Source organism: Schistocerca nitens, chromosome 8 (genome assembly GCF_023898315.1).
Source record: "Schistocerca nitens isolate TAMUIC-IGC-003100 chromosome 8, iqSchNite1.1, whole genome shotgun sequence".
NCBI lineage: Eukaryota > Metazoa > Arthropoda > Insecta > Orthoptera > Acrididae > Schistocerca > Schistocerca nitens.
The window spans coordinates 350,723,160-350,749,573 of record NC_064621.1 but is presented as its reverse complement, the minus strand read 5'-3'; the positions used below and the strand labels follow the sequence as shown (position 1 = coordinate 350,749,573).

The 26,414-nt window shown below is 45.7% G+C and overlaps 1 protein-coding gene across 1 annotated transcript in view; it reads right to left on the bottom strand.

Annotated features, from left to right (window-relative positions):
* The window catches only part of LOC126198496 (juvenile hormone esterase-like), an 84,783-nt gene that overhangs the window by 22,847 nt on the left and 35,522 nt on the right, over positions 1 to 26,414 (bottom strand). The window contains exons 3-4 of the mRNA XM_049934870.1: positions 13,406 to 13,670; positions 1,940 to 2,125 (exon numbers count right to left, since the gene is read on the bottom strand). Of these exons, the coding sequence (XP_049790827.1) occupies positions 1,940 to 2,125; positions 13,406 to 13,670 (451 nt within the window). The remainder of the gene's footprint in view (positions 1 to 1,939; positions 2,126 to 13,405; positions 13,671 to 26,414) is intronic.

Sequence of the window (26,414 nt, the reverse complement as noted above, 5' to 3'; positions counted from 1 at the left end):
TTGTCAGAGTTGGATGACCTCAAATCCCTCGTCATCTCTCATCAGAGTGTCAGCTTCTAAGTAAGTACGTTGCGACGTACGTAGTGTTACGACAAAGTGAAGAAATAAGCTCACATTTAAAAAAATGGAAACAGGTACTTAAAAAACGCCGCTCTTGACATATTGTATAAGCTGATGAGGATGCCACTGAATGGGAACATGAAGCAAGACGGTAAGAAAAAGAAATTGTAAACTACATTCATTGATTTATACTACTCAGCCATGCAATTGTTATCCACGGGTATGTTACAGAGATATGTTGTGATACTGAAGTTGTACAAATACAATCTGGGGTCAATGATCATGCATTTCATCTTTATAATTAGGAGTTATAGAAGTTCTCAGAAAACAGAAATTGGAACACTGTGGACTGCGACGAGGCTTTACTCCTGGAATGTTAACATAGAGAAAAGTTTCTTTCTACAAATTCTGCTTGGATAGGGGTCTGGATAGATGATTTGTATTGTTAAGAGACGCCTTTGGAGCAATTTTGTAATTGTAAACTTATTGTCCGAGCTTTGGATGAGATTCAGTATTAATGTAATAATCAGTAGTAGGGAAAAGTTTTTCCGAACTATGAGAATGTAACTCACGTGTATAAAAGGGAATTTCGACGTGTTACGGTTAATATTAATGATTCTGCGTACAATTGTACGTCGGCGGGTTATGGATCGAATGAATCTGGACTTGTGGAACGAACTTGTACTTCTGAATTAGCCCTGTCTGGGGAAATATTCAAATTAATTTTAACATACAGTACGACAGCTACGATCCATTAGCCACTGACAGTACCACACTTGAACAACGTGTGAGCTTCCTTCCATCTATAAACTATTAAAGAGATTCGAAGAACAGCTTGACTTAACTAAAAAAGCGACCTTTACTTTAAGATATTGTTACACCTTCTGAGGAATGCACCTTTCGCATCCAGAGAGAACGCATAAGACAGTAGTCATAATAGTTAGCTCAATTAGTTACACTCAAATCTTATTATTAGGATTAAAAACTAATAAAAATTAAGTCGTCATGTGCTTTACTATTTAATGAAATTCCAATGCTTGAGTCAACACTACAAGTTTCTCCCTGATTTGTCTATTCAGTGCTTCTGTCAACTGATACGACAGGATTATGTAGTGTGTGTACTGTCTTTATTGTATTCGTTGGTAACAATTGTACTACGTTTATACTGCATGTTTTGAGATTGGTGGAGGATACAGATCCAGACGGTATCGAATCAAGGACCATCATAAACGAGCTTCATAGTACAGTAGCAGAAAACAATGTCAGTCGCACACACTAACGTTTGTTACCAGATCTCACCTGTACTAAACTGTCAAAAAATAGTGATCCTTCTAGTTAATTTATTGGTGTTGGGCTGCTGCTGTGGACCGGAATCAAACTGGAGTCTCTAAATGGAAGAAGAACAACACCAAATACTGTCTCAAAGAGGAAATGCTATTTGTTTCTTGCTGAATACTGATGTAAAGCCAAGATCCCAGATTTCTATACGGTCCAGGGTTCAACTAACATCTGAAAAACTGAGATTAATTTACAATATTTTTAACAGAAAACTTTAAAAATTTGTAAAACGAATAGGGTAAAATGGATGGAACTCAAAAAGAATAACAGCGTGCATAACAATGTCTGTAAACAATAATGACAAGGAGACTAAACTTCCCAGTCAATGATTTCACATAAACGCGGACAGTCTGATGAAGAAGGTTGTGACACTTGTTTGGTAACTCAAAGGCAAACACAAGTGGAGTAGGGAAATGACGAAAAATTTTAATTCCGTCTAATGGGGTGATATATTTACTTTCTGTTCTCGTTTAGAAGTCTTATAGTTCTTGAATGAATCCATATGGTTTATACCCTTTATAACTTAAGGGGTGCTTCTCACCTCTGGTCGCTGGCGAAAGGAAGAGATGTGATGTCGAGGCGCCGCCAGCACTCTCACCAAAAATGGCGACCTTGCTAGGATCCCCACCGAAGGCGGCAATGTTGTTCTGTACCCACTGCAGCGCCAGCACCTGGTCCTTGAGGCCCGCATTGCCCGGGATGTCATCGTTCTGCAGGCTCATGAAACCTACCACATGCCAGAAACACATAAATTTCTCAAATATGAACTACTAGACATCAGCTACCTTGTTTATCCAATTTACAAGCTCCTTAACGTCTAGTTTCTGAATTTTTTGTTCTGAAAAAAAAATCCAACGTATAAACAATAGAAAACTAGCCAGAGGAGTCTAGTTAGCGACATCTGCCAGATGACTCTTTATGGTTTCTTTGTCTGCTGTACTCAGAGTCATATGTATCAATTTTCTATAGGTGCAGGTTAAAGTTGTTGGATAGGACGACACAATATCATACCCTGACATGCTAATCTATAGAACGTAATGCATATGGTTTTTGTTTCATTCAAAACATTAAACTTTTAAATGTATTTTCTGTTTTACATTAAAGACAGTGAACCACTTCACATAATGGAATACTTCGCCAGCACATCACCGGCTGTATGTTCCATTTGCCAGCAGGTCATGCAAGGACTTCACGATAGACAAATATGACTGTGGGATTGAAAATTTATTAGAGATCTAAAACGTGTCAAATACTGGAAAATACTGCACACTCACTATCATAATAAATGAATCCAGATTGTTTTGGACCATGCCTAGAGCAGTTTATTCCGATGATAGCAGACTCGAACTTACGAAACGGTCTTTCATGTCAACATGGAAACAATTCTACAAACGCCAGTGTCATTTTACTGTGACCTCAGAGTTGTGATATTCTTCTGTGCAGTTTTTTTGAAAAATCTGACATTTCGCGTTACGTCCTTACTGTGGAGGAAAGATTTATGTCCTCAGAGTCTTTCAGGCAATATAATTGAATAATATCTTCTCAGTTTTCAAGACACATCGTTTGCGATAAAATACTCGAGCGTTCCATGACTGTCTCCACATCGTCGTCAGGCGTCAAACTCACTAACTGCCGGGGCTAGTGTGGTTTCCGCTTATATAGGTATGACTCCAGCATCTGGCACTAATCATAGAGGGCCGAAACGTCGCGTCGCGGAAGGTGACTCGGTTAGCTCTTAGCAGCTCCTTCCCGCCATGGGGCTGGCACCACGTTTGAAGATGGATGCAAGACTTGATTATTGTTTCGTTATTTCATTATGGTATGTAGGGTGTGAAAACAGTGAAAATTGATCTCCACAACATAAATATCAGGTACTGCTAAGATGTGCACGTCACATTGAGATAAATCCCTTTTCATAGAGAACCTCTGATAATCTGCATATATTCTTCAATGCTAGATAATACCTTCATCAGCCGACTGACGTAACGTGGATCTGACTCGGCTGTGGAGACCATTGTAACATTTTCTTTAGGCAAGATGTCTGGACAAAGCGAGCTGCGGATATCGTTTTTTGGTAGAGAGAGATGTTGGCGACTGGGCATGATTATTGGATTCTAAACGAATGAAAAAATTGCATTTATTTTTCTTTCGATTAACAAAGTAATCTGGGACAATGATCTTAAGTTTCTGAAGCTCAAATCTTGCTGTTGTTCAGCACATACCATGTACTGGGCTCTAGTATGGAAAAGAGTCCACTCGTCGCAAGTATATCATAATTAGTAGAAATCAAGAACAAAAAATAAAGACAATTAAAAGAAAAAGCAGTAACAGCGTTACTTTCACCCTTATCAAATATTAACATCCCATTATAGTGATCAGTCTCAAGACACTACGGTGCAGCATATCTCGTGCAAGTCTTTCATATTCTTACATTTTTCTTCGTCGATGGACGATGATGTATCGATGACAGAAACCGTAGCTTTCGTAGTTCAGCGGCCCCGTCAGAAGCGGAAGTAACTGCAGAACATAACCGCCAGACATGCAATTCACACGCCTGGGGAACTACAAAACTGGCGATGTAACTGCCAGCAGGGCAGATGGAAATAAATGCTCTTCCTGCAGCCATTTCAAGAAGGTCCACGTCAGCCGTGCTATGCCACCGTCTTCCTTCTACGACCACCACTGGACACTGTCAGTCTCCTCTGCTAGACTTGCCCAATGCCTTGCCCCGTCATGCTCTACTCCCAGAGGAGTTCGCCAGCAGCGTTCGACTGCGGATGGTAGGCTCGGAAACATTTTCACCGGATAGATGCTCTACTGATGTCTGGGTCGTGTGGTGCTCTCTGTACTTTCTTACGTTATTATCAAGTGCCACTAACTGGATCCTGTGATAGACACTGATCTCCTGAAACTTTGTCAGTTACTTCCACTTTTTGATGACTAACAAATACTGTAATTGAAAGAATGTTTACTCGTTACTGTAGGTTTCAGCACATATGTATGTGCAGTACCCTGCATCCACTTGAACCTCTTTATTGTGTTCAAGCTTTGGTCCGTACATTTTTTTACATGCACAATTCCTTTACCAGTGCCTTGATGCCTCTGTATATCGCCTGTTCATTAATATCTCTCAAATCCATAGAACCAACTCAATGTACCTATTGAATTTTCAGCATTCGCCTGTACCACCGCATTTCAAATCTTTTATTCTCTCTCGTTGTTCGTCTACGTGAAAACAATCACTCACAGGCGGCAGGTGGCAGCACTAGCAGTGGAGGGTAAATGAAGCCTGTAGCGGTTTTGGGGGAGGGGACACGGAGAACAGTGCAGTCGTTGTCGTTACACAGAAACGGAGCGATTTATCTGACATCCAAAAGGACATGATCACTGGCTTTCGGAACAATAGTTGGAAGCATTTTGGAAACAGTGAAGTTTGTAAACTGCCGTGGTTAAAGCATACCGTGCATGGCAAAATGGTCTATCCAAAACTGGAGCCAAAGCAACTGTGGCGCACCACGAGCCATAGATGAATGGAGTAAACGACGTCTGCGGAGATGTGTACAGGCGAACAGACGTGCAACTGTTGAGCAACTGACCGCCCAGGTGAACCAAGGGGTTACCTACAGTGTCCCTCAACGACGATTCAGCAAACGTTGCTGAGTATGGGTTCTCCGCAGCTGGTGCCTGAATTTGTGCACCAACACTAACTACTGGTGATCGGTGATGAAGGCTGGAACTTGCACGCCAATGTCGCAAATGGACATCCTTTTCAGAAGTTTCACGTTTTGTGTACCATCGGACAGATGGCCGTTGGCGTCTGTGACATGAAACGTCCGAGAGCATCCTTCAATAATCGTCGAATGCGTCCGGGAGGGTGGATGGAGCGTTACGGTCTGGGGACTGTGACTGGACAGTGTATATAAAAAATCTTTCAGGAAGGACTTCGTAATAAGACTGCCTAAATTAGGAACTCCGATTATAAACTGCAATTTTTCCCGGCGATTCCAGAGGTATTATCCGAATTCGGACAGAAAATTACCGTCCAGTTGTACACTTCTTCTGTCGAGCCAAAACATTATGACTGCTGGTCACAGCGAAACCGAATGAGTTCTGATGTGCTTCTAGGTGTGCGAGGCGATAAGGAAGTATATAAACAAAGCAGACACGAATGGGGAATTATTCTACAGACGATGCTGGCCGCAAATTGCAAAATCCAGTGATATATCGCGGTCGTTGACGTGCGTATGTTGAAAGTACGAGTAGGCGACGAGATATTGGACATCCACGGCATCAGAGAACTTTGGGGTTGGGCCATCCCCTCCCCTTACAAGTGGGCCGAGTGGTTCTAGGCGCTTCCGTCTGGAACCGCGCGACCGCTAAGGTCACAGGTTCGAATGCTGCCTCGGGCATGGATGTGTGTGATGTCCTTAGGTTAGGTTTAAGTAGTTCTAAGTTCTAGGCGACTGATGACCTCAGATGTTAAGTCCCATAGTGCTCAGAGCCATTTGAACTATTTTTGTTGTATATCAGGCTACAGACTACAATGCTGCTGCAGGCAATTAATTGGAGGGTAATTTTCTTTCCGATTTCGGATAATTCCTCAGGAATCCCCACAAGAAGTTTATGATCAGAGACCCTAATTTAGGCAGTGTTATTACGAAGTCTTCCCTAAAATGTTTTCTTTTTTTTTATATATAGTGTCGAGTCACATTTCCCAGACCGTAACGCTCCGGTCTCCTTCCTGGACCCCTTTAATGATTGTTGCAGGATGTTTGCTCTGAGACGTTTCACGCCATACGCGCCTCTTTCGCCACACACCATTACGTGTTTCCATGATGACCCAACGACATTGTGCAGTGGGCACAGGATCAACGAGACTGGACCGTGGATGAATATAAATGTGTCAACTGGTCGGATAAACCACGTTTCTTGTTGCAGAAGGTCAGTAGTCGTGTCTGGATAGCCATTTTCCAGGCGAACAGCAGCTGGAAACGTACACCGCGCTACGGACGCAGGCTGGTGAGAGTAGTACGAGGGCGAGTCAAATGAAAACTTTAAACATATTTTTAAATTTTATTTATTGTGCAGAAGTAGTACAAAGCTGTATCACTTTCCAACATAATCTCCCCCATGCTCAATGCAAGTCCTCCAGCGCTTACAAAGTGCATAAATTTCTTCTTTAGGAAAAAAACTTTTGTTAGTCCGCGGAACCACTCATGCACCGCGTGTCGTTCCTCTTCATCAGAACACAACTTTTTCCTCCCATTGCGACTTTGAGTGGTCCAAACATATGGAAATCACATGGGGCAAGGTCCGGTGAGTATGGTGGATGAGGAAGAGACTCAAAATGCAGGTCTGTGTTTGTTGCAACTGTTGCACGGGCAGTGTGGGGCCTTGCATTGTCATGTTGCAAAAGGACACCTGCTGACAGTAATCCACGTCACTTTGATTTGATTGCAGGCCGCAGATGATTTTTAGGAGATCTGTATATGATGCACAGGTGACAGTGGTCCCTCTAGGCATGTAATGCTCCAAAATGACGCCTTTTTTGTCCCAAAAGAGAGTCAGCATAACCTTGCCTGCTGATGGTTCTGTTCGAAACTTCTTTGGTGTTGCTGATGAGGAATGGCGCCATTTCTTGCTCGTTCTCTTCGTTTCCGGTTGGTGGAAGTGAACCCAGGTTTCGTCCCCAGTAACGATTCTTGCAAGGAAGCCATCACCTTCTCGTTCAAAGCGCCTAAGAAGTTCTTCACAAGCCTCAACACGTCGTTCTCTCATTTCAGGAGTCAGCTGCCGTGGCACCCATCTTGCAGACACTTTGTGAAACTGGAGCACATCATGCACAATGTGGTGTGCTGACCCGTGACTAATCTGTAAACATGCTGCATGTCATTCAGTGTCACTCGGCGGTTTTCCTTCACTATGGCTCCCACTGCTGCAATGATCTGTGGAGTCACAACTAGCTCTGCCTGACCTGGACGAGGAGCATCTTCCACTGAAGTCACACCATTTGCGAACTTCCTACTCCATTCATAGATTTGCTGATGTGACAAACGTGCATCATTACACTGAACCTTTATTCGTCGATGAATTTCAATAAGTTTCATACCTTCACTACCCAAAAACCGAATAACAGAACGCTTTTCTTCCCTGGTGCAAGTCGAAAGTGGGGCGACCATCTTTATACTGATACTCGGGCGGTATGTGTGCATCTGCACTACGCTGCCACCTACAGGCCATTCTGCACGCTGTTTGTAGCACACTTACCAACTTACGGGATAACGGCGCGAAATTTCGATTTGTTATTACAAATTTAAGGTTTACATTTGACTCACGCTTGTATTATAGTATGAGGAACATTCATCTAGGCCTCCATGGAAAGTGTGATAATAATCGAAGGCACCATGGCAGCTGTGGACTACGTGAACATTATTGTGTTCTACCTGCAGCCCTTCATACTTCATGTCTTCCCTGACAAGGACAGCCCCTTCTAGCAGGATAGCTGTCCGTGTCACCAGGCCAAAATCATGCCACTGTGGTTTGAGGAACGTGATAGCTAATTCACGGTCGTGTCTTGTCCACTAAAGTTACCTGATCACAAAACAACAGAACGCATTTAGGACGCCATAGGTCACCAGTTCCGCCACACAAACAACCGACCCTATTTTACGAGAATTCCCTGCCCTGTGCGTAGAACTCTGCTGCCAGACACTTCCAAAAACCAGACACACCCAGAAACCTACCAAGGAGTTTTTAATTCCATGCCATGCAGAATCATTGCGTTCCAAGAGTTGACCAACATGCTATTACGCAGGTGGTACATCGGTGTATACAATGTGCGACTGGACCATGATGTTCACTCACGTCTTGATAATGCGATGTTCTGAGTTTTCATGCAGCTCTAATTTTTTCTGTGAGTTCTATTACTTTCTTAAGTCAGTTTCTTCTCTGTCTCAGTCTGACTGCACTTTCCATCTGTCAAAATCTTATATGCATTGGCTCTGAGAACTATGGTACTGAACTTCTGAGGTCATCAGTCCCCTATAACTTAGAACTACTTAAACCGAACTAACCTAAGGACATCACACACATCCATACTCAAGGCAGGATTCGAACCTGCGACCGTAGCGGTCGCGCGGTTCCAGACTGTAGCGCCTAGAACCTGTTCGGCCAGCACGGCCGGCCTTATATGTACTATTTCTGTATAAAACGTCAGAGGAATTTATCTTAACTCTGTGTAGATCGTTTTTAACGTGTTGAATACGGAGTTGTTGCTTGTACGAGTATCTTAAAATTTCGTGGGTAACTCTTTTTGCTGGGAGTTTGTGGATGCTCCCCTAAGACTATAATGTTGTTTTTCGAATCCATGCTGCGATGTCGAATAATAGTTTGGTATGTATCCATCTGTTCTCACCCTGCATATCTCACATATCACCCCCTACAAGGGGCGATCAACACCTTTCCGTTCGAAGTCAGTACAGTCCACAATCGGTATGCCGATCACGCAAAATTGCCGTGAGGATTCTACGTCTGCATCTATATCTACATGGGTACTCCACAAATCACACTAAGGTGCCTGGCAGAGGGTTCATCGAACCACCTTCACAATTCTGTATTATTCCAATCTCGTACAGCGCGCGGAAGGAATGAACATCTATATCTTTCCGTACGAGCTCTGATTTCCCTTATTTTATCGTGGTGACCGTTCCTCCCTATATTGGTCGGTGTCAACAAAATATTTTCGCATTCAGAGGAGAAAGTTGGTGATTGGAATTTCGTGAGAAGATTCCGTTGCAACGAAAAACGCCTTTCTTTTAATGATTTCCAGTCCAGATCCTGTATCATTTCTGTGACACTCTTTCCCATATTTCGCGATAATACAAAACGTGCCGCCTTTCTTTGAACTTTTTCGATGTACTCCGTCAGTCCTATCTGGTAAGGATCCCACACCGCGCAGCAGTATTCTAAAAGAGGACGGACAAGCGTAGTGTAGGCAGTCTCCTTAGTAGATCTGTTATATTTTCTAAGTGTTCTGCCAATAAAACGCAGCCTTTGGTTAGCCTTGCCCACAACATTTTCTATGTGTTCCTTCCAATTTAAGTTGTTCGTAATTGTAATACCTAGGTATTTAGTTGATTTTACGGCTTTTAGATTAGACTGATTTATCGTGTAACCGAAGTTTAACCACTTCCTTTTAGCACTCATGTGGATCACCTCACACTTTTTGTTATTTAGGGTCAACTGCCACTTTTCGTAGCATTCAGATATCTTTTCTAAAGCATTCCGCAGTTTGTTTTCATCTTCTGATGACTTTATTAGTCGATAAACGACAGGGTCACCTGCAAACAACCGAAGGCGGCTGCTCAGATTGTCTCCAAAATCGTTTGTATAGATAAGGAACAGCAAAGGGACTATAACACTACCTTGGGGAACGCCAGAAATCACTTCTGTTTTACTTGATGACTTTCCGTCAGTTACTACGAACTGTGACCTCTCTGACAGGAAATCACAAATCCAGTCACATAACTGAGACGATATTCCATAAGCAAGCAATTTCACTACGAGCCGCTTGTGTGGCACAGTGTCAAAAGCCTTCCGGAAATCCACAAATACGGAATCGATCCGAAATCCCTTGTCAATAGCACTCAACACTTCGCGTGAATAGAGAGATAGTTGTGTTTCACAGGAACGACGTTTTCTAGACCCATGTTGACTGTGTGTCAATAGACCGTTTCCTTCGAGGTAATTCATAATGTTCGAACACAATATATGTTCTAAAATCCTGCTGCATATGGACGTTAACGATTATGGGTCTGTAATTTAGTGGATTACTCCTACTACCTTTCTTGAATATTGGTGTGACCTGTGCAACTTTCCAGCCTTTGGGTACGGATCTTTCGTCGAGCGAACGGTTGTATATGATTGTTAAGTATGGAGCTAATGCATCACCATACTCCGAAAGGAACCTAATTGGTATATAGTCTTTTGAGGCAATCATCCCACCGATGCACCAGGTTGAAGATATCCGTTTGGTAAAATACCGTGTCCAGCTGAGTGGAGAGATCCGTAAGTGCCTCCTGCACATACCTGTCCGACAGGAGTCGTCGACTCTACAAGGACTTCGTTTAGGGACTCGATGCGTGTTATTCGCATGGCTTGGCGGAACTTCTGCTTCCCTCCCAGACCTTGTGTCGAATCGTGACCAGCACGAAACTTGGCACACCATTCCACTACGGTGGTTTTCGGGAGACATCTCCCCTATACAAATTCTTCATTCTCCCTTGGATGTCTACCGGCGTTTGCCCTTCGGCAGCTAAGAAAAATAACACCACATTGCTCCCGTTTGAATGCATGTGGCAATAACGTCGTCATAGTTCACATACTTGCATTTACCGCACGCACGTCGAAAAGACACAAATACCTACACGTCGGTTTTTATATATGCGCATCGGAACAACGCTCTCTAACGGAAACACACTACTGGCCATTAAAATTGCTGCATCACGAAGATGACGTGCTACAGACGCGAAATTTAACCGACAGGAAAGAGATGCTGTGATATGCAAATGATTAGCTTTTCAGAGCATTCACACAAAGTTGGCGCCGGCGGCGACACCTACAACGTGCTGACACGAGGAAAGTTTCCAACCGATTTCTTATACACAAACAGCAGTTGACCGGCGTTGCCTGGTGAAACGTTGTTGTGATGCCCCGTGTGAGGAGGAGAAATGCGTACCATCACTTTTCCGACTTTCATAAAGGTCGGATTGTAGCCTATCGCGATTGCCGTTTATCGTATCGCGACATTGCTGCTCGCGTTGGTCGAGATCCAATGACTGTTAGCAGAATATGGAATCGATGGTTTGAGGAGGGTAATACGCAACGCCGTGCTGGATCCCAACGGCCTTGTATCACTAGCAGTCGAAATGACAGGCATCTTATCCGCATGACTGTAATGGCTCGTGCAGCCACATCTTGATCCCTGAGCCAACAGATGCGGACGTTTACAAGACAACAACCATCTGCACGAACAGTTCGACGAAGTTTGCAGCAGCATGGACTATCAGGTCGGAGACCATGGTTGCGGTTACCCTTGACGCTGCATCACAGACAGGAGCGCCAGCGATGGTGTACTCAACGACGCACCTGGGTGCACGAATGGCAAAACGTCATTTTTTCGGATGAATCCAGATTCTGTTTACAGCATCATGATAGTCCCATCTGTGTTTGGCGACATCGCGATGAACGCACATTAGAAGCGCGTATTCGTCATCGCCATACTGGCGTATCACTCGGCGTGATGCTATGGGGTGCCATTGGTTACACGTCTCAGTCACCTCTTGTTCGCATTGACGGCACTTTGAACAGTGGACGTTACATTTCAGATGTGTTACGACCCGTTGCTCTACCCTTCATTAGATCCCTGCGAAACCCTACATTTCAGCAGGATAATGCACGACCGCATGTTGCAGGTCCTGTACGGGCCTTTCTGGATATAGAAAATGTTCGACTGCTGCCCTGGCCAGCACATTCTCCAGATCTCCCACCAATTGAAAACGTCTGGTCAATGGTGTCCGAGCAACTGGCTCGTCACAATACGCCAGTCCCTACTCTTGATGAACTGTGGTATCGTGTTGAAGTTGAATGGGCAGCTGTACCTGTACACGCCATCCAAACTCTGTTTGCCTCAATGCCCAGGCCTATCAAGGCCGTTATTATGGCCAGAGGTGCTTGTTCTGGTTACTGATTTCTCAGGATCTATGCATCCAAATTGCGTGAAAATGTAATCACATGTCAGTTCTACTATAATATATTTGTCCAATGTATACCCGTTTCTCATCTGCATTTCTTCTTGGTGTAGCAATTTTAATGGCCAGTAGTGTATCTTGCTCGCCCCATATATTTGAATATAAGATTTTTGCAGACATACAGGCCTTATGATTTGATAATTATGTTGTAGAGTTTGTTTTTTGTATTGTGTGAGTGGATTTCAATAGAGAAATTCTCTGTTCCATTTTTATTTCTTCCACAGTAGATTCAAGGAACTCGTATAGGAATATTAAGTACGGAACTCCCTCGAAACAATCATACTTTGTGGACAATTTTTCTATGTCGTAGTTACAGCACATGAACTGAGTTCTTTTTTGGGAGAAAGTATGTAAGCCAAGCTTTTGAGCGTATTAAGTATCCGAAAAATGTCACATTACAGCCTTAAGCTACTGGTTAAATTATGTATTCAACCTTTTCAGTCGTCTGACCGTCATCAAGTTCATAAAAGTACTCGCAGAATCATGTGATATTGCTGAAGACTTGGCAGAAACGTAGTCACAGTACATTATTGGTGGCAGCGGTGGTGATAAATCCATTAACAATAGACTGTCACCATATGTTAATAGAAATTATGTCGAAAATCTATAAAAACTGTGCTACGGAGTGCACACGTTCATAACAGGATTGCAGTTTTAACGTGAGTGTGTACACTCCATAGCACAGTTCTTAAAGATCAACGACGTAATTTATATTGCGATAGGATGACAGTGTATTGTTTATGTTTTTATGAACTGACAATAACTAGTTTATATTTCTTCTAACATGATGCTGTGAATAATTCTATGAACTTGATGATGGTCAGACGATTGGAACTGGTTGTATAAATATAGTATTTTACCAGCACCTCAAGACGATAATACGACATTTTTCAAATATATAAAAGCTGTTGGGCACTTCCTCCTGAAAATATATTAATTTGTGTTTCATTCCAGTGGTTTCGAAATTTGCTAATATTGCCAAACAGCGAAAGCACTGCATGATATACCATCATAAATGCTTTCTTGAGTATCGATCGTAAGATTTCGATTTGTCTCTTGCTATCCTCATTTCGGCGTCGCATGATTCTGTGTTGCTTTAATCGCCCTAAGCGATTTCCCTTACGACCAGAATCTTCTGGATTTCTCGAAAATATTCGTAGGTAACGCCTGTCCTGACGCAAATAAAATGATTTACTTACCAAGGGCGCCGAGACGATAGGCGGTTGTGACCAACACAACGCCCTTCTCCACGAAATAGTGTGGAGTACCATCGAAGGAAAAACCCCTTGAGAAGCCGCCACCATGAATGTAGACCATGACAGGGAAAGGACCAACCCCCGTAGCCGGCACATACACGTTGAGGTAGAGGCAGTCTTCGGAGCCGTCGTAGTCGGTCTGGGGGCAGCCTCGCGCTAGGGTAAGCGCGTCTCGAACCCCGGACCACGAGGGAGCCAGCTGCGGGTCCTGCGCACGTCAGCACATGCGTCAAGGACCGGCTAGAAAGACCAATCGCTACTGCCACACATACATGCACGCGTCACAGTACGACATATTGATCCACACATTTAAACATACACTTTGGGAGGTTCCTGCCCCATTCTGTGGCATCTAATAGTCTACTAGATGAGTGGCTGGCCAAGCGAGTGCAATTATTATTCGTACATCAGAAATATTTTCATGATTGTCGTACCCACTGCAACTATGCTTGAAATATGAGCCCTAGTGCCAATCAGTTAAGCTATAATTTATTCTCGTCCTTACTTTTTAATGCAACGGAATGGATAACGCATCTGAATAGTAGCTATTACACATTTCTGATGGACTCACTCCACCCTGGCAAGACCACATTTCCTTCCTGTGGTGTATATTTTATCCAAAGCTTGGACATCCCAGCAAGAAAATGGAGGTTATGGTAAAATACTTCAACAAAATGGCTACCCACAACCCACTAATCAAGACCACTATTTGTCTCATATATCTCCTCTTTTATTACAATATATTCTTTCATGCTAATGTTGCAAAATTTCTTGCATTACACTTAAACGCAATAGTAAGACAAGTGATTCTCCACCCAATGGGCATGATATAACATAAGCATTATGCTATTCTATGGTGTCGTAATGTTTCTGTCTTTTGCTACTGTGCACTTTCTGCATTAGTAAGGAATCTTTTGCTACTTCATTCTCTCCCACACTCTCATAATCTCATTCATTAGCAACATAACGAATTTACTGACTTTCGTGCTGTACTAGGAAAAATCATGCTTCACCCACTAAATTCGCTACTGTCGCATGCAAATCACACATATTAAATACACATAATAAATCACACTGACAGTATAAAGTACATCTCTAAAAACAAAATGTTTTGTTTTTCACTCGTTCTGCTTTCCCACACCAAACAGTAGTCATCCCAGATTCACACATCACTGACCCATGTAATAGTTTTCCTACCACAAACTCTGGAGGATTTATGCACATCTCCCTGTGCAATGCAACCTTCATGGAGTTGCCGGGTAGGTGGATGACTCACCTTAATTCACTCTCAGAGTATCTGAATATCAAGCTGGTGTCACACGAATGTATCTCATAATGGAAGTTTTGGTATCTTATTTATTTGACCCATGGATCCTCAACTGAATGCTAGAACAAGCACTTCTAATTCTTTTTATTGTCTCATAGTCAGGTTGAGACTCACGCTGTACTCACCATGTGGAAGTGCTTGTCTCTAATTCAAGTTCTGCACACGGAAATTTTAATTATTTTCAACTTAAATTTACACACGCAAGTATTTCATCTTAATACTAACACACGCTAGTATTTCGTCTTATGATTACAACACGTGGTTTCTTTGTCACTTCCGAAGAATCCTATATTCTCCATGAATTTTTACCTGCCTATCTTTCTCAGAACAATTTACATCAGCCTCCCACCAAAAGTTTCTGAAAAGAGAAATTATTACTTCATCTACTCCTGAATGTTCTACTTGCATACCATTTTCATTTAACTTTGTTTTTCTGGAGCACACATAGAGCACGTCTTCACACCTCAGGAACCAGCGACATAGTGCTGGAACATGGCAGCTCATCCGGTCATCCAGCGCTTCCGCAGAAGTGAGGGAGGACCTTGCCACCGTACACACCGTACGGTCAGCCACATTCCAGGCCCTCTGGTGCTCTGGTCTACTCCCTCTCTTTGGTTCGGCCAAAGCTGACCAGAGAACTGTCTCAAAGATGATTATAGTATCTACCTTCACTATCTGGGGTCAGCAGACGACCAACCATTCATTCAATTCACAAACATTACCAAACTGGATTCAGGGATCTATTTTAAGGAAGTGCACATCTGAATAATTAAACATACAAATTGCCCTTCTTTCCTACGTTGGTAACTGGCTTCGGTGTATTAAATAAAATGGTTTTGTTCTACAAAAAACGCTGTTCTGACAAGAACAACAAAGTATGTTGTTGTACATCTTTTCTATGTCGGACAGTACTCTACCCTTTCAACTTAAACAACGTTACTCTACACTGAAGCGAAAAATCGCAGCAGCAAAAAGTAAGTGATGTGGACTAATGAAATTTCGGGAATACATTTGTCTAGGTAACATTTTTAAGTGATTAGCGTTGCAAATCGCAGCTTAATGCAAGTGTGAGATAAGCCATTGCAAATGTGAAATGCTGGTACATTAATAACCGGTGTAAATGCTAAAATGTTGATGCGAGCATGCAAGGGCGCTTGCGTTGTGTTGTACAGATGCCGAATGTCAGTTTGTGGGTTGGGGTTCCAAGCTTGTCGCACTTGGTCGGTCAATACAGGAACGGTTAATGCTGTTTGTGATGGACAACGCTGGACTTGTCGTCCGATGCTGTCTCATATGTGCTCGGTTGGAGGCAGATCCGGTGATCGAGCAGGCCAAGATAACGTGTCGGCACTCTGTAGAGCTTGTTGGGCTATAAAAGCGGTAGGTGGGCGAGCGTTGTCCTGTTGGAAAACACGCTCCAGACTGCTGTTCATGAATGGCATCACAACAGGTTGAAGCACCAGACTTACTACAAATTTGCACTCAGGTTGCTTGGAACAACCACGAGAATGTTCCTGTTGTCAAACAAAATCGTAATCCAGACCATAACTCCAAAGCAGCCATGGACGCGGATAGGGCAGCCTTTAAGGCCACCCTGACTGCAGAGACAGAGGAGGCATGCAACCAACTGCGGCAATTGCGCTCGCAGATGGCGCACGACATCTGTGAGGACGCCGCAAGCGAAGAGAAGACGCCAGCCGCTGCTCCCCTGACGGAGCAGCCGGCGGAAGGACACACCGCGGCGGACACACTGGACACCGAAGACGACGGAACGCGCCGCGACAACGCCGAAGCCTATCGGCTCCGAGCAGCTCTGCTCTGACGAGTGGACTACCAGGGCGATCAGGACGCTCAAGGGCATGGGCTACGTCGTCCGCCACACGGGCAAGACTCAGCCGCGGCGCTCGGCTTCGACGCACACCCACCAGACACCGATGGACGACCTGGACCCTCCCCCACGCGAAGTCACCACTGGCAGCGGGGCTTTGGGCTCACACAGCTCAAACTGTAGCACACAGTGCTGCAGTATCGTCACGGACTGATCTCTTATGACGAACATGGCATGAGATGGTATCCGATTCCATGGTACCCGCTTCTAGCTTAACTCATCCTTGCAGGACCTATCGCAGTCCGCAAGACATCCACAACTGCTCTTACTACCCGACCTAACTATCGCAGAGGTTTTTTTCCCTTGGCGCTTGCCTTGACACTTTTTTCCCTCTTACCTTCAAACTGCTTCCCTTCGTTCGACTTTCGACCCAATCTGTCTCCAGATGGGCGCATATTAATGGTTAACCTTAACCAGACGTACGCAAACATCGCAGTACCCACATCCTGCGACACCTCACTTTAGTGAAAACTAACCCTTATACACAGATGGCAGTAGACCTTTTCAGTTGGCCATCATGCCGGTGTGGGCGTGGAAGGGCTCCACTTCTTAAAAACAAAATCCAGGTGTAGGTCGTGCGTGTAGCACGCAGAGAGGTTGTTTCAGGCCATCATCTGGCCTCCTTCTAACCAAACACGGCTGTCACTGGCACTGTAGAAGGACCAGCTTTCATCTGAAAACAAAACAGATCTCCACCCTGCCCTCCAATGAGCTCTCGCTTGACAGCACTGAGATCGCAAATGGTGGTGGTTTCCGGTCAGTGGAATGCATGCTAGAGGGCATCTGCCTCGGAGTTGTCCTTGAACTAACCGATTAGTCACCGTTCGTTGTGTCACTGTGATGCCAAATTCTGCTCAAATTGTTGTTGCAGTTGCTGAACGATGCGTCAGAGCCATACGCTGGACACGATGGTCTTCCCTCCCGGCAGTGTCACGTGAGCGTCCGGAGCCCAGTCTGCCTGTACCCTAATATCCTCTTGACTACCGCTGCCAGTGGTCATGTACAGTAGCTACATTTGGTTAAAATGGTTCAAATGGCTCTGAGCACTGTGGGACTTAACATCTGAGGTCATCAGTGCCCTAGAACTTAGAACTACTTAAACCTAACTAACTTAAGGTCATCACACACATCCATGCCCGAGGCAGGATTCGAACCTGCGACCGTAGCAGTCGCGCGGTTCCGGACTGAAGCACCTAGAACTGCTCGGCCACCGCGGCCGGCAGCTACATTTCTGCCACGTCTTTCAGCAATATCTCAGGAGAAGCATCCTTCTCGTAGCCCTATTATACGACCTAATTCAAACTGAATGAGATGTTGAGAACGGCATTTTTTGTCGCCTTAATAGCGTTCTTGATTAACATCTACTCAGCACGTCCAGGCTCAAAGGTAACTTATACCCACGACCGTTGTTGCGTGTATTTGAAGCAAACCTGATCCGCATCGTCATAGTGACGCTACTAGCGCGACTCTTATGAGACTGGCAAGAAATCTGAATAAACATCAGCTTTCAGATGTAGAAAGATGCCCTCCAGCATTCTTTGATGTCGCACAACTCCTTCTTCAGGCAACGATAGGTTCAAAGTTTGTTTATTCATTTATTCAGTGATTTGGTCTGGGCATATTGAGATCTCCAGGTCCTCAGACCAGATCAAACACCTCACATAAGTTTGCAAAATTTTACACACCCGTATAAAGGACACTTGTCGCTTTGGAGCGCTACATACAGGGTTTTAGGGATATAAGAGCAGATATTTTTATTGATGACTGAGGACAGTGTACTGAACAACATTATATCGGTATGTACTTCATCTGCAGACTAACAATTATAACTACTAGGAGTAGTATGTTTCTAGATAGGTTAGTATCTTCAAGTAGTTGTGCCAAGAGAATTCATTAATGCTTACGAGGGCTGTTCAGGAAGTAAGCTCCGATCGGTCGCGAAATGGAAATGACAGTGAAAATCCGATGAAGCTTTGCACACATGTGTTGAGCAGTGTCTCTAGCAACCCTGTCGATCGTTTCCCGTATCTCTTTTTAGTTCTGAGCACACAGTGAACACGTAAAGATGCCTAGACCAACAGTGTCTCCCGCTAAGTATGGGTCCTAGAGATTTCGCCTTATTTCATGCAGCCCCGCATAACGTAACTCTCATGCATTTCTTTCTTCATGACAGTTCTTGGCCGCACGCTATAGGGGCAATGAGAACGCCCCTGCAGCGTTTTAGATGGAACGTGTTTGATCAACCACCATGCAGTCCGGACTTAGCTCTCAAATCACGTGAACCGCTATGAAGACATTTTGGTGCAGACAACGTAATGCAGACCAGCGTAGAGAAACCACAGGCAGCTATTTTTTATGGTAGGGTGTTGTAAAGTTGGTACAATGCTACGACAAATGTCTAAGTCAGAGCGACGCCTGTGTAAAGAAGTAGCTGGAAGGTATAGCAAACTGTTACAAATAAAACATTTTTGATTATCACTGCGGTTTCCATTTTGCGACCGATCGATCCTTACTTTCCGAACAGCTGTCAGTTACTTTCTCCTGGGCAGCAGGTCAGGTGTTGAAGAGTGGACGCATGGACGCAAAACATGTAGCCTATAGTGACAGTTGTAGTCCACTTAGCACGACTGTGCAGAAAGGATCAGGTAGTAAATTATGTGACCTGTTTATGGGATGAGTGTTAGACGTAGAGAGAAACACACACACAGTGGAGTGGACATATATTATGGTACCAATGATAACAGTATCTGCAGTTAGATCTCTAACACCCTGTACAATGCAGTACTGATACCAGGCAGTCATGCGAACGTCCACCTCTGACGTAAATCATGACAATGAAGTGGTGAGTATGTGCCAGTCAGCTGTATGGAACGGGCGCAGTAAGAAGGGATGATGTGGAGGAGTAACACAATATTAGAGAGAAGCTGTCAAATGGTTCAAATGACTCTGAGCACTGTGGGACTTAACATCTGAGGTCATCAGTTCCCTAGAACTTAGAACTACTTAAACCTAACTAACCTAAGGACATCACACGCATCCATGCCCGAGGCAGGATTCGAACCTGCGACCGTAGCGGTCGCGCGGTTCCAGACTGTAGCGCCTAGAACCGATCGGCCACTCCGGCTGGCAGAAGCTGTCATGTTTGGAGGTGCCAATGATGGCACTGGGAATGAAGTTGCAGGATGTGTTAGTGAATCAACATGACCACAACAAGTTGTGTGTCACTCGCAACCACGTAACGCAGTGTAAGAATAGTGGTCGTAAGAAGATGCTTACCGACAGACACTAGAGACGAGTGTCACTCCTGTCGACGACAATCTATTTCAAATCCGAGACAGTAATTGCTGTTCAGTGGAAGGAGGTATATCTGAATCAGTTATATTGGGAAGGGAAGTGTGAAGAACAGACCTTTTGGGTCGAGGCATTGCTGTAGCGGCACATGTCTACAATGGGCCAACACAGCTGGGTAGTTGCTGACGGCAGGCGTGGCGTTCAATTGGTGCAAGACGTCGAGTGAGGCGACAGTCCAATTAGACGTTCAACTCATCGTGTAGAGCGGATGTGGCTCTCGCTGGAGGTGGTTCTGTGATTTTTCTGGGGTGAATTTCGTTTCGAGACCCTGGCTCTCTTATCCACCTTACCGTTAACATGAAACTGGTGGTTTATCTCAGCATTCTCGGTAATCATGTGTTGCCCTTTCTTTAGCGTCTTCATGAAGAGTGCGGTGTGGATAGTCTCGTCTTCCGAGGTGACAACAGCCAGGCACGCTATCGGACCTCGACTGCTCGAGTGGCTCGTTGAACCACCCGACCTTAAGCCGTCGGCACACGGGCCGTGCTGTCGAACGTTAACGTTGAGCGTGCCAAGTTCAACGTGCTGCTGAACGCTCAGGAAAGATGCGAGTTGTACATACGGTGTGGTGTCACCGCCAGACACCACACTTGCTGGGTGGTAGCCTTTAAATCGGCCGCGGTCCGTTAGTATACATCGGACCCGCGTGTCGCCACTATCAGAGATTGCAGACCGAGCGCCGCCACACGGCAGGTCTAGAGAGACTTCCTAGCACTCGCCCCAGTTGTACAACCGACTTTGCTAGCGATGGTTCACTGACAAAATACGCTCTCATTTGCCGAGACTATAGTTAGCATAGCCTTCAGCTACGTCATTTGCTACGACCTAGCAAGGCACCATGTTCAGTTACTATTGATATTGTAAATAATGTACAGACAAGAGCTACGTTCAACATTAATGGATTATTAAAGTTAAGTATTCCACCAGCTACATCCTTTTTTTTCTAAGTTCTAATTTCCTTGTCCTGTTCCAGACCTCACGCCAGCCTGCGTGAGCTCAAACGCGTGCCTTTCGGCTTCCTCTAAAATTCGTGAGTTGGCTCTCCTGCCAATCCACAACATTTTGGCGACGAGGCAACACTGCGTTCTTAACTATACTGCCCTGATTTACTTGTGTAATGGCTTCGCCACCATCTCCAGATGTACTGTCCGAATTTTATCGCTTACAGAATCAGCAGACGCAGGCCTTACTGGATGCCCTTGGACAGCTCGTCCAGGGTCAACGTGCAATGCAAAACGATGTGGCAGCCGCCGCTCCACAGCTGACGCAGCCACAACATGCAGTTGCATCAACTTTTCGTCCTTTTGATGCTGCACTGGAAAGCTGGACGGAGTGGTCACCCCAATTTGGATTCCATCTCGCCGCCTACAGAATTCAAGGTAATGAGCGGCAGCCTTTTCTCGTTTCTTCCGTCGGCGTCCAAACGTACCGTGTGATAGTCAAATTATTTCCCCGACGCGACGTCGCAACTCTGTCCTACGACGAAATTTTGTCTGCATTAGATGCATATTTCAAAGAATCAGTCAATGTAGTTGCAAAAAGGTATACCTTCTTTCGTACAAAACGTACGGCAGGTCAGACTAATAGGGAGTGGGTTGCAACCTTGCAAGGCCTTACTAGGGATTGTGCTTTTGAGTGTCAATGTGGACTCCCTTATTCGCGTGAGACTTGCCGTCACGCCGAGCTATTTGCTTTTTCTGTAATAAAAAAGGACATGTTCAGAGTGTTTGCCAGAAAAAGCTCAGATCGGACACTCACAACCGTTCCAGGCCCTTTGCTTCGCGCCGGAATCGGAATCGAACCAAGGATACTCCGGCTCGCGAAACTTCGCTCGTGGAAATTCATGCAGTTCATTCCACTCCGCCCAGTGCCACTCTCTCTAACAGTGACTATGTTCGTCCCACAAATAGTGTGCGTCGACATCGCCGGAAATCCCGTCATGTCGCAAGTGATTTTGTACCAGTGTCAGTTCACGTTGCACGAGACAGTCGCTCTTGTCGTCAGCAGGACAATAAACTTTTTGTAGACTTGGACTTTAACGGCAAAGTGATACCATTCCAGCTCGATACCGGAGCTGCAGTTTCACTGATCAATCAAGACATCTACAAACAGCTGGGCACACCTCCGTTGCATGCCGCAAATGTTAAGCTCACTACCTATTTAGGTCACGGGCTCCCTGTGTTAGGACAGTGCAGTCTTCTTGCAACATACAAAGGACAAACAAAACTTGTTTCATTTTACGTCCTTCGTTCTTCTTCTGCAGTGAACTTGTTTGGTTTCGATTTATTTCAGTTGTTTAACTTGTCTATAGTAAATCAGGTCCTATCAGTGAACCAGACTGTGCCTTCAGACAGTGTTTCTCGTCTATGTGAAGAATTTGCAGACATTTTTGCACCGGGCCTTGGTTGCGCTAAGAACTATAAAGCACATTTGGAACTGAAAGTAAACGCGCAACCGAAATTTTTCATAGCGCGTAATGTTCCCCACGCATTGCGTGATGGGGTCGCAAAAACATTACACGATTTGGAATCACAAGGTGTGATTGAACGTGTGCAGGCTTCTCTCTGGGCATCACCCTTAGTAATTTTGCCAAAACCTTCCGGAAAACCGAGCGGGGTGGCGCAGTGGTTAGACACTGGACTCGCATTAGGGAGGACGACGGTTCAATCCCGCGTCCGGCCATCCTGATTTAGGTTTTCCGTGATTTCCCTAAATCACTCCAGGCAAATGCCGGGATGGTTCCTCTGAAAGGGCACGGCCGACTTCCTTCACAATCCTTCCCTAATCCGATGAGACCGATGACCACGCTGTCTGGTCTCCTTTCCCCAACCAACCAACCAACCAACCAACCTTCCGGAAAACTGAGACTTTGTGTGGACTTCAAGGCAACAGTGAATCCACAACTAGTGATTGCAACTTTTCTTTTACCCCGCCCGGAAGATCTTTTTGACAAACTGTGCCCGGGTAAATATTTTCCGAAGTTGGACCTAGCAGATGCGTACTTGCAAATACCGGTGGACGAAGACTCCCAGCGCGTTTTGGTGGTTAACACGCATCTTGGTTTGTATCGATTCAAAAGACTGCCATTCGGGTGTGCATCCGCCCCTGCATTGTTTCAGCAATATCTACAAACTGTTTGTGCGTCGGTCCCTACGGCAGCAAACTATCTGGACGATATTGTGATCTCCGGAAAGGCGGAAGAAGAACATTTAGCCAATCTCAGAACATTATTTCAGGTCCTGCAACAAAATGGTCTTCGCTTGCGGAAGGACAAATGTGTGTTTTTTGCTCGTGACTTACCCTACCTGGGACATGTACTCAATGCCCAAGGCATACATCCCAGTCCCGAGCACCTCCGTGGCATACAAGACTTGCCTTCGCCGCAGAATTTGAAGCAGCTACAGAGTGTGCTGGGAAAAATCAACTATTACCATAAATATGTGCGCTACGCCTCTTCCATTTTAGCTCTGCTTCATCGCTTACGCCGTAAAGGTGTTCCGTTCGTCTGGACGACGGAATGCGAACGCGCCTTTCGCCAGTTGAAATCGGCGTTGCTTTCCAATACTTGCCTTACGCCATTCGATCCCCAGAACCCCCTTTTGTTGATGGTGGATGCATCGGATTTCGGGATCGGTGCTGTGCTTGCGCACAAAGATGGATCGCATGATCGCCCTATTGCCTTTGCGTCCAAATTGCTCTCGTCTGCGGAAGAAATTCTTCACAGATCGAGAAAGAAGCATTGGCTCTCGTATTTGGTGTTACAAAGTTTCATGATTTCTTGTATGGTGGTCACTTTACCATAATCACAGACCACAAACCCTTGACATCGCTTTTTCGTCCGAACAGGCCTGTACCTGCTCGTACAGCGCAGAAATTCATTCGCTGGTCTATTTTCCTCTCGCAGTACCGCTACGATATCTTGTATCGGTCCACTGCTAAGCACGGAAACGCCGATGCGTTGTCCCGTTTGCCTGTTGCTGAGGATAGAGCATTCGCTTCCTCCGAACTTGCTTGCATGTTCATTGATGCGGAAACCGATGACGTGGTCGAATCGTTTCCGATTGATTTTCGTCGTGTAGCTACAGCCAAAGCTGCTGACCCTGTCCTTGCTACCGTTCTGCGTTTTGTTGCTACGCAATGGCCCTTGTCAAAGTCACGGATTGGGGATCCGTTGGTTCGCCGAATTTTTGCTCACAAGGAGAGACTTTTTGTACGACGTGGTGTTTTGCTGTTGCGTTCTGATAATGATCAGTCCAGTGTCGTGGTCCCACGTTCGTTACAGTCCTCTGTATTTCGGCTTCTCCACCAAGGACATTGGGGTATAGTGAGAACGAAACAACTTGCTCGTCAGCACTGTACTTGGTTCGGAATCGCTGCTGCGATTACGAATATGTGTTCTTCTTGCCTGGCGTGTGCCGAACAACAATCCGCACCACCGCGGAAATTCTTTGCATGGCCAAAAGCCACTTCCCCTTGGCAACGCTTACACATCGATTTTGCTGGTCCCTTCTGGAATGCTCGATGGTTGGTTCTGGTCGATTCATTCAGTAATTTTCCTTTTGTTGTCCGGATGTCTTCCACGACGTCATCTGTCACCATCCAAACGTTATCTGCTATCTTTTGCATTGAAGGTCTTCCACAGACTATTGTTTCCGACAATGGCCCACAATTCATGTCCGCAGAATTTCAGTCATTCTGAAAGGCCAATGGCATTCAACATCTGACGTCCGCGCCGTTTTCGCCACAGTCAAACGGTGCCGCTGAACGATTGGTCAGGACTTTCAAGTCACAGATGTTGAAGTTAAAAGAGTCGCATTCTCGGGAGGACGCGTTATTGCTCTTTTTGTCCTCGTATCGCTCTCAGCCCCGAGATGGTCGCTCGCCGGCTGAGTTGCTCCACGGTCGCACTCATCGAACACATGATGTCTTTACTACATCCGCCGCATCAGGTTCCTGTGCAGCGGCAGACACCTGCTTTTGCCCCAGGCGACGTTGTCTACTACCGCCACTATCGAGGTTCACGGCGTTGGCTTGAAGGGCGCATTCTTCGCTGCCTCGGCCGCGCTATGTATCTGGTTTTGGGGGCCTCTGGTGAGGTGCGTCGGCATCTCAATCAGCTGCGCCTCTGTCGTCGCACGGGATCTGCCGCTCCCCGTCTGCTTTCAGCGACGGTGCTGTCCGGTCAGCGCCCTGGGGACCCATCTACTGGCTCGCCTCAGCCCCAGGTGTTACCGACGCTGCCTTCCATTTTGCCCTATGGCGACGCGCCGCCGCCACCGCCGCCGCCGCCTGTTCCCCCGCCGGCGACGCCCGCAGTGGACGCGTCGGTGCAACCGCCGGGCGCCTCCCTGGGTCACGCGCTGCCGATCGCTTCCTGACCAGTTGTCCTCCGACATGGAACTCTTGCCCGCTCCGGACCATATGTCGTCTTCGCCCGTCGGGTGCCCCGGCCCGATGGAGGTCGACCCTTCGGCTCCTCCTGTCTCTCTGCGGGCGCATACACCGCATGTTGGCGTGCACCCTGGAGCAGGTTATCAGGCGTTTCCTAGCTCCCCGCGGTCCGAATGGCAGGGTGCGGGTGGCACAGCCTCGCCTGTTGTTAGGCTCCCCACCTCGTCGCATACGTCAACATGGGGTCCTCCCCACGGCGGGCGGAAGCCTTATGCCACAACCGTACGCCGATTTGCGGGGGAGGAATGTGGTGTCACCGCCAGACACCACACTTGCTAGGTGGTAGCCTTTAAATCGGCCGGTGTCCGTTAGTATACGTCGGACCCGCGTGTTGCCACTATCAGAGATTGCAGACAGAGCGCCGCCACACGGCAGGTCTAGAGAGACTTCCTAGCACTCGCCCCAGTTGTACAACCGACTTTGCTAGCGATGGTTCACTGACAAAGTACGCTCTCATTTGCCGAGACGATATTTAGCATAGCCTTCAGCTACGTCATTTGCTACGACCTAGCAAGGCACCATGTTCAGTTACTATTCATATTGTAAATAATGCACAGACAAGAGCTAAGTTCAACATTTTAAGTATTCCACCAGCTACATCCTTTTTTTTTCTAAGTTCTAATTTCCTTGTCCTGTTCCAGACCTCACGCCAGCCTGCGTGAGCTCAAACGCGTGCCTTTCGGCTTCCTCTAAAATTCGTGGGTTGGCTCTCCTGCCAATCCACAACATACGGTACGTGGGCCCCAACGTGGTATACGCGATCGCAACTCACTCCAGCGGCAGATGAAGGGTGTTTCTAGTTCGTAAATCACACTGTTTACTCAACGGGCGCGCGTAAAATTCCCACGTTAGCTCTATTAAAACGCACATTTCCTCCATCGTCCACGAAAAGGAAAGTACCATGTCCAATCAATATGGACAAAGGTTTATAAAAG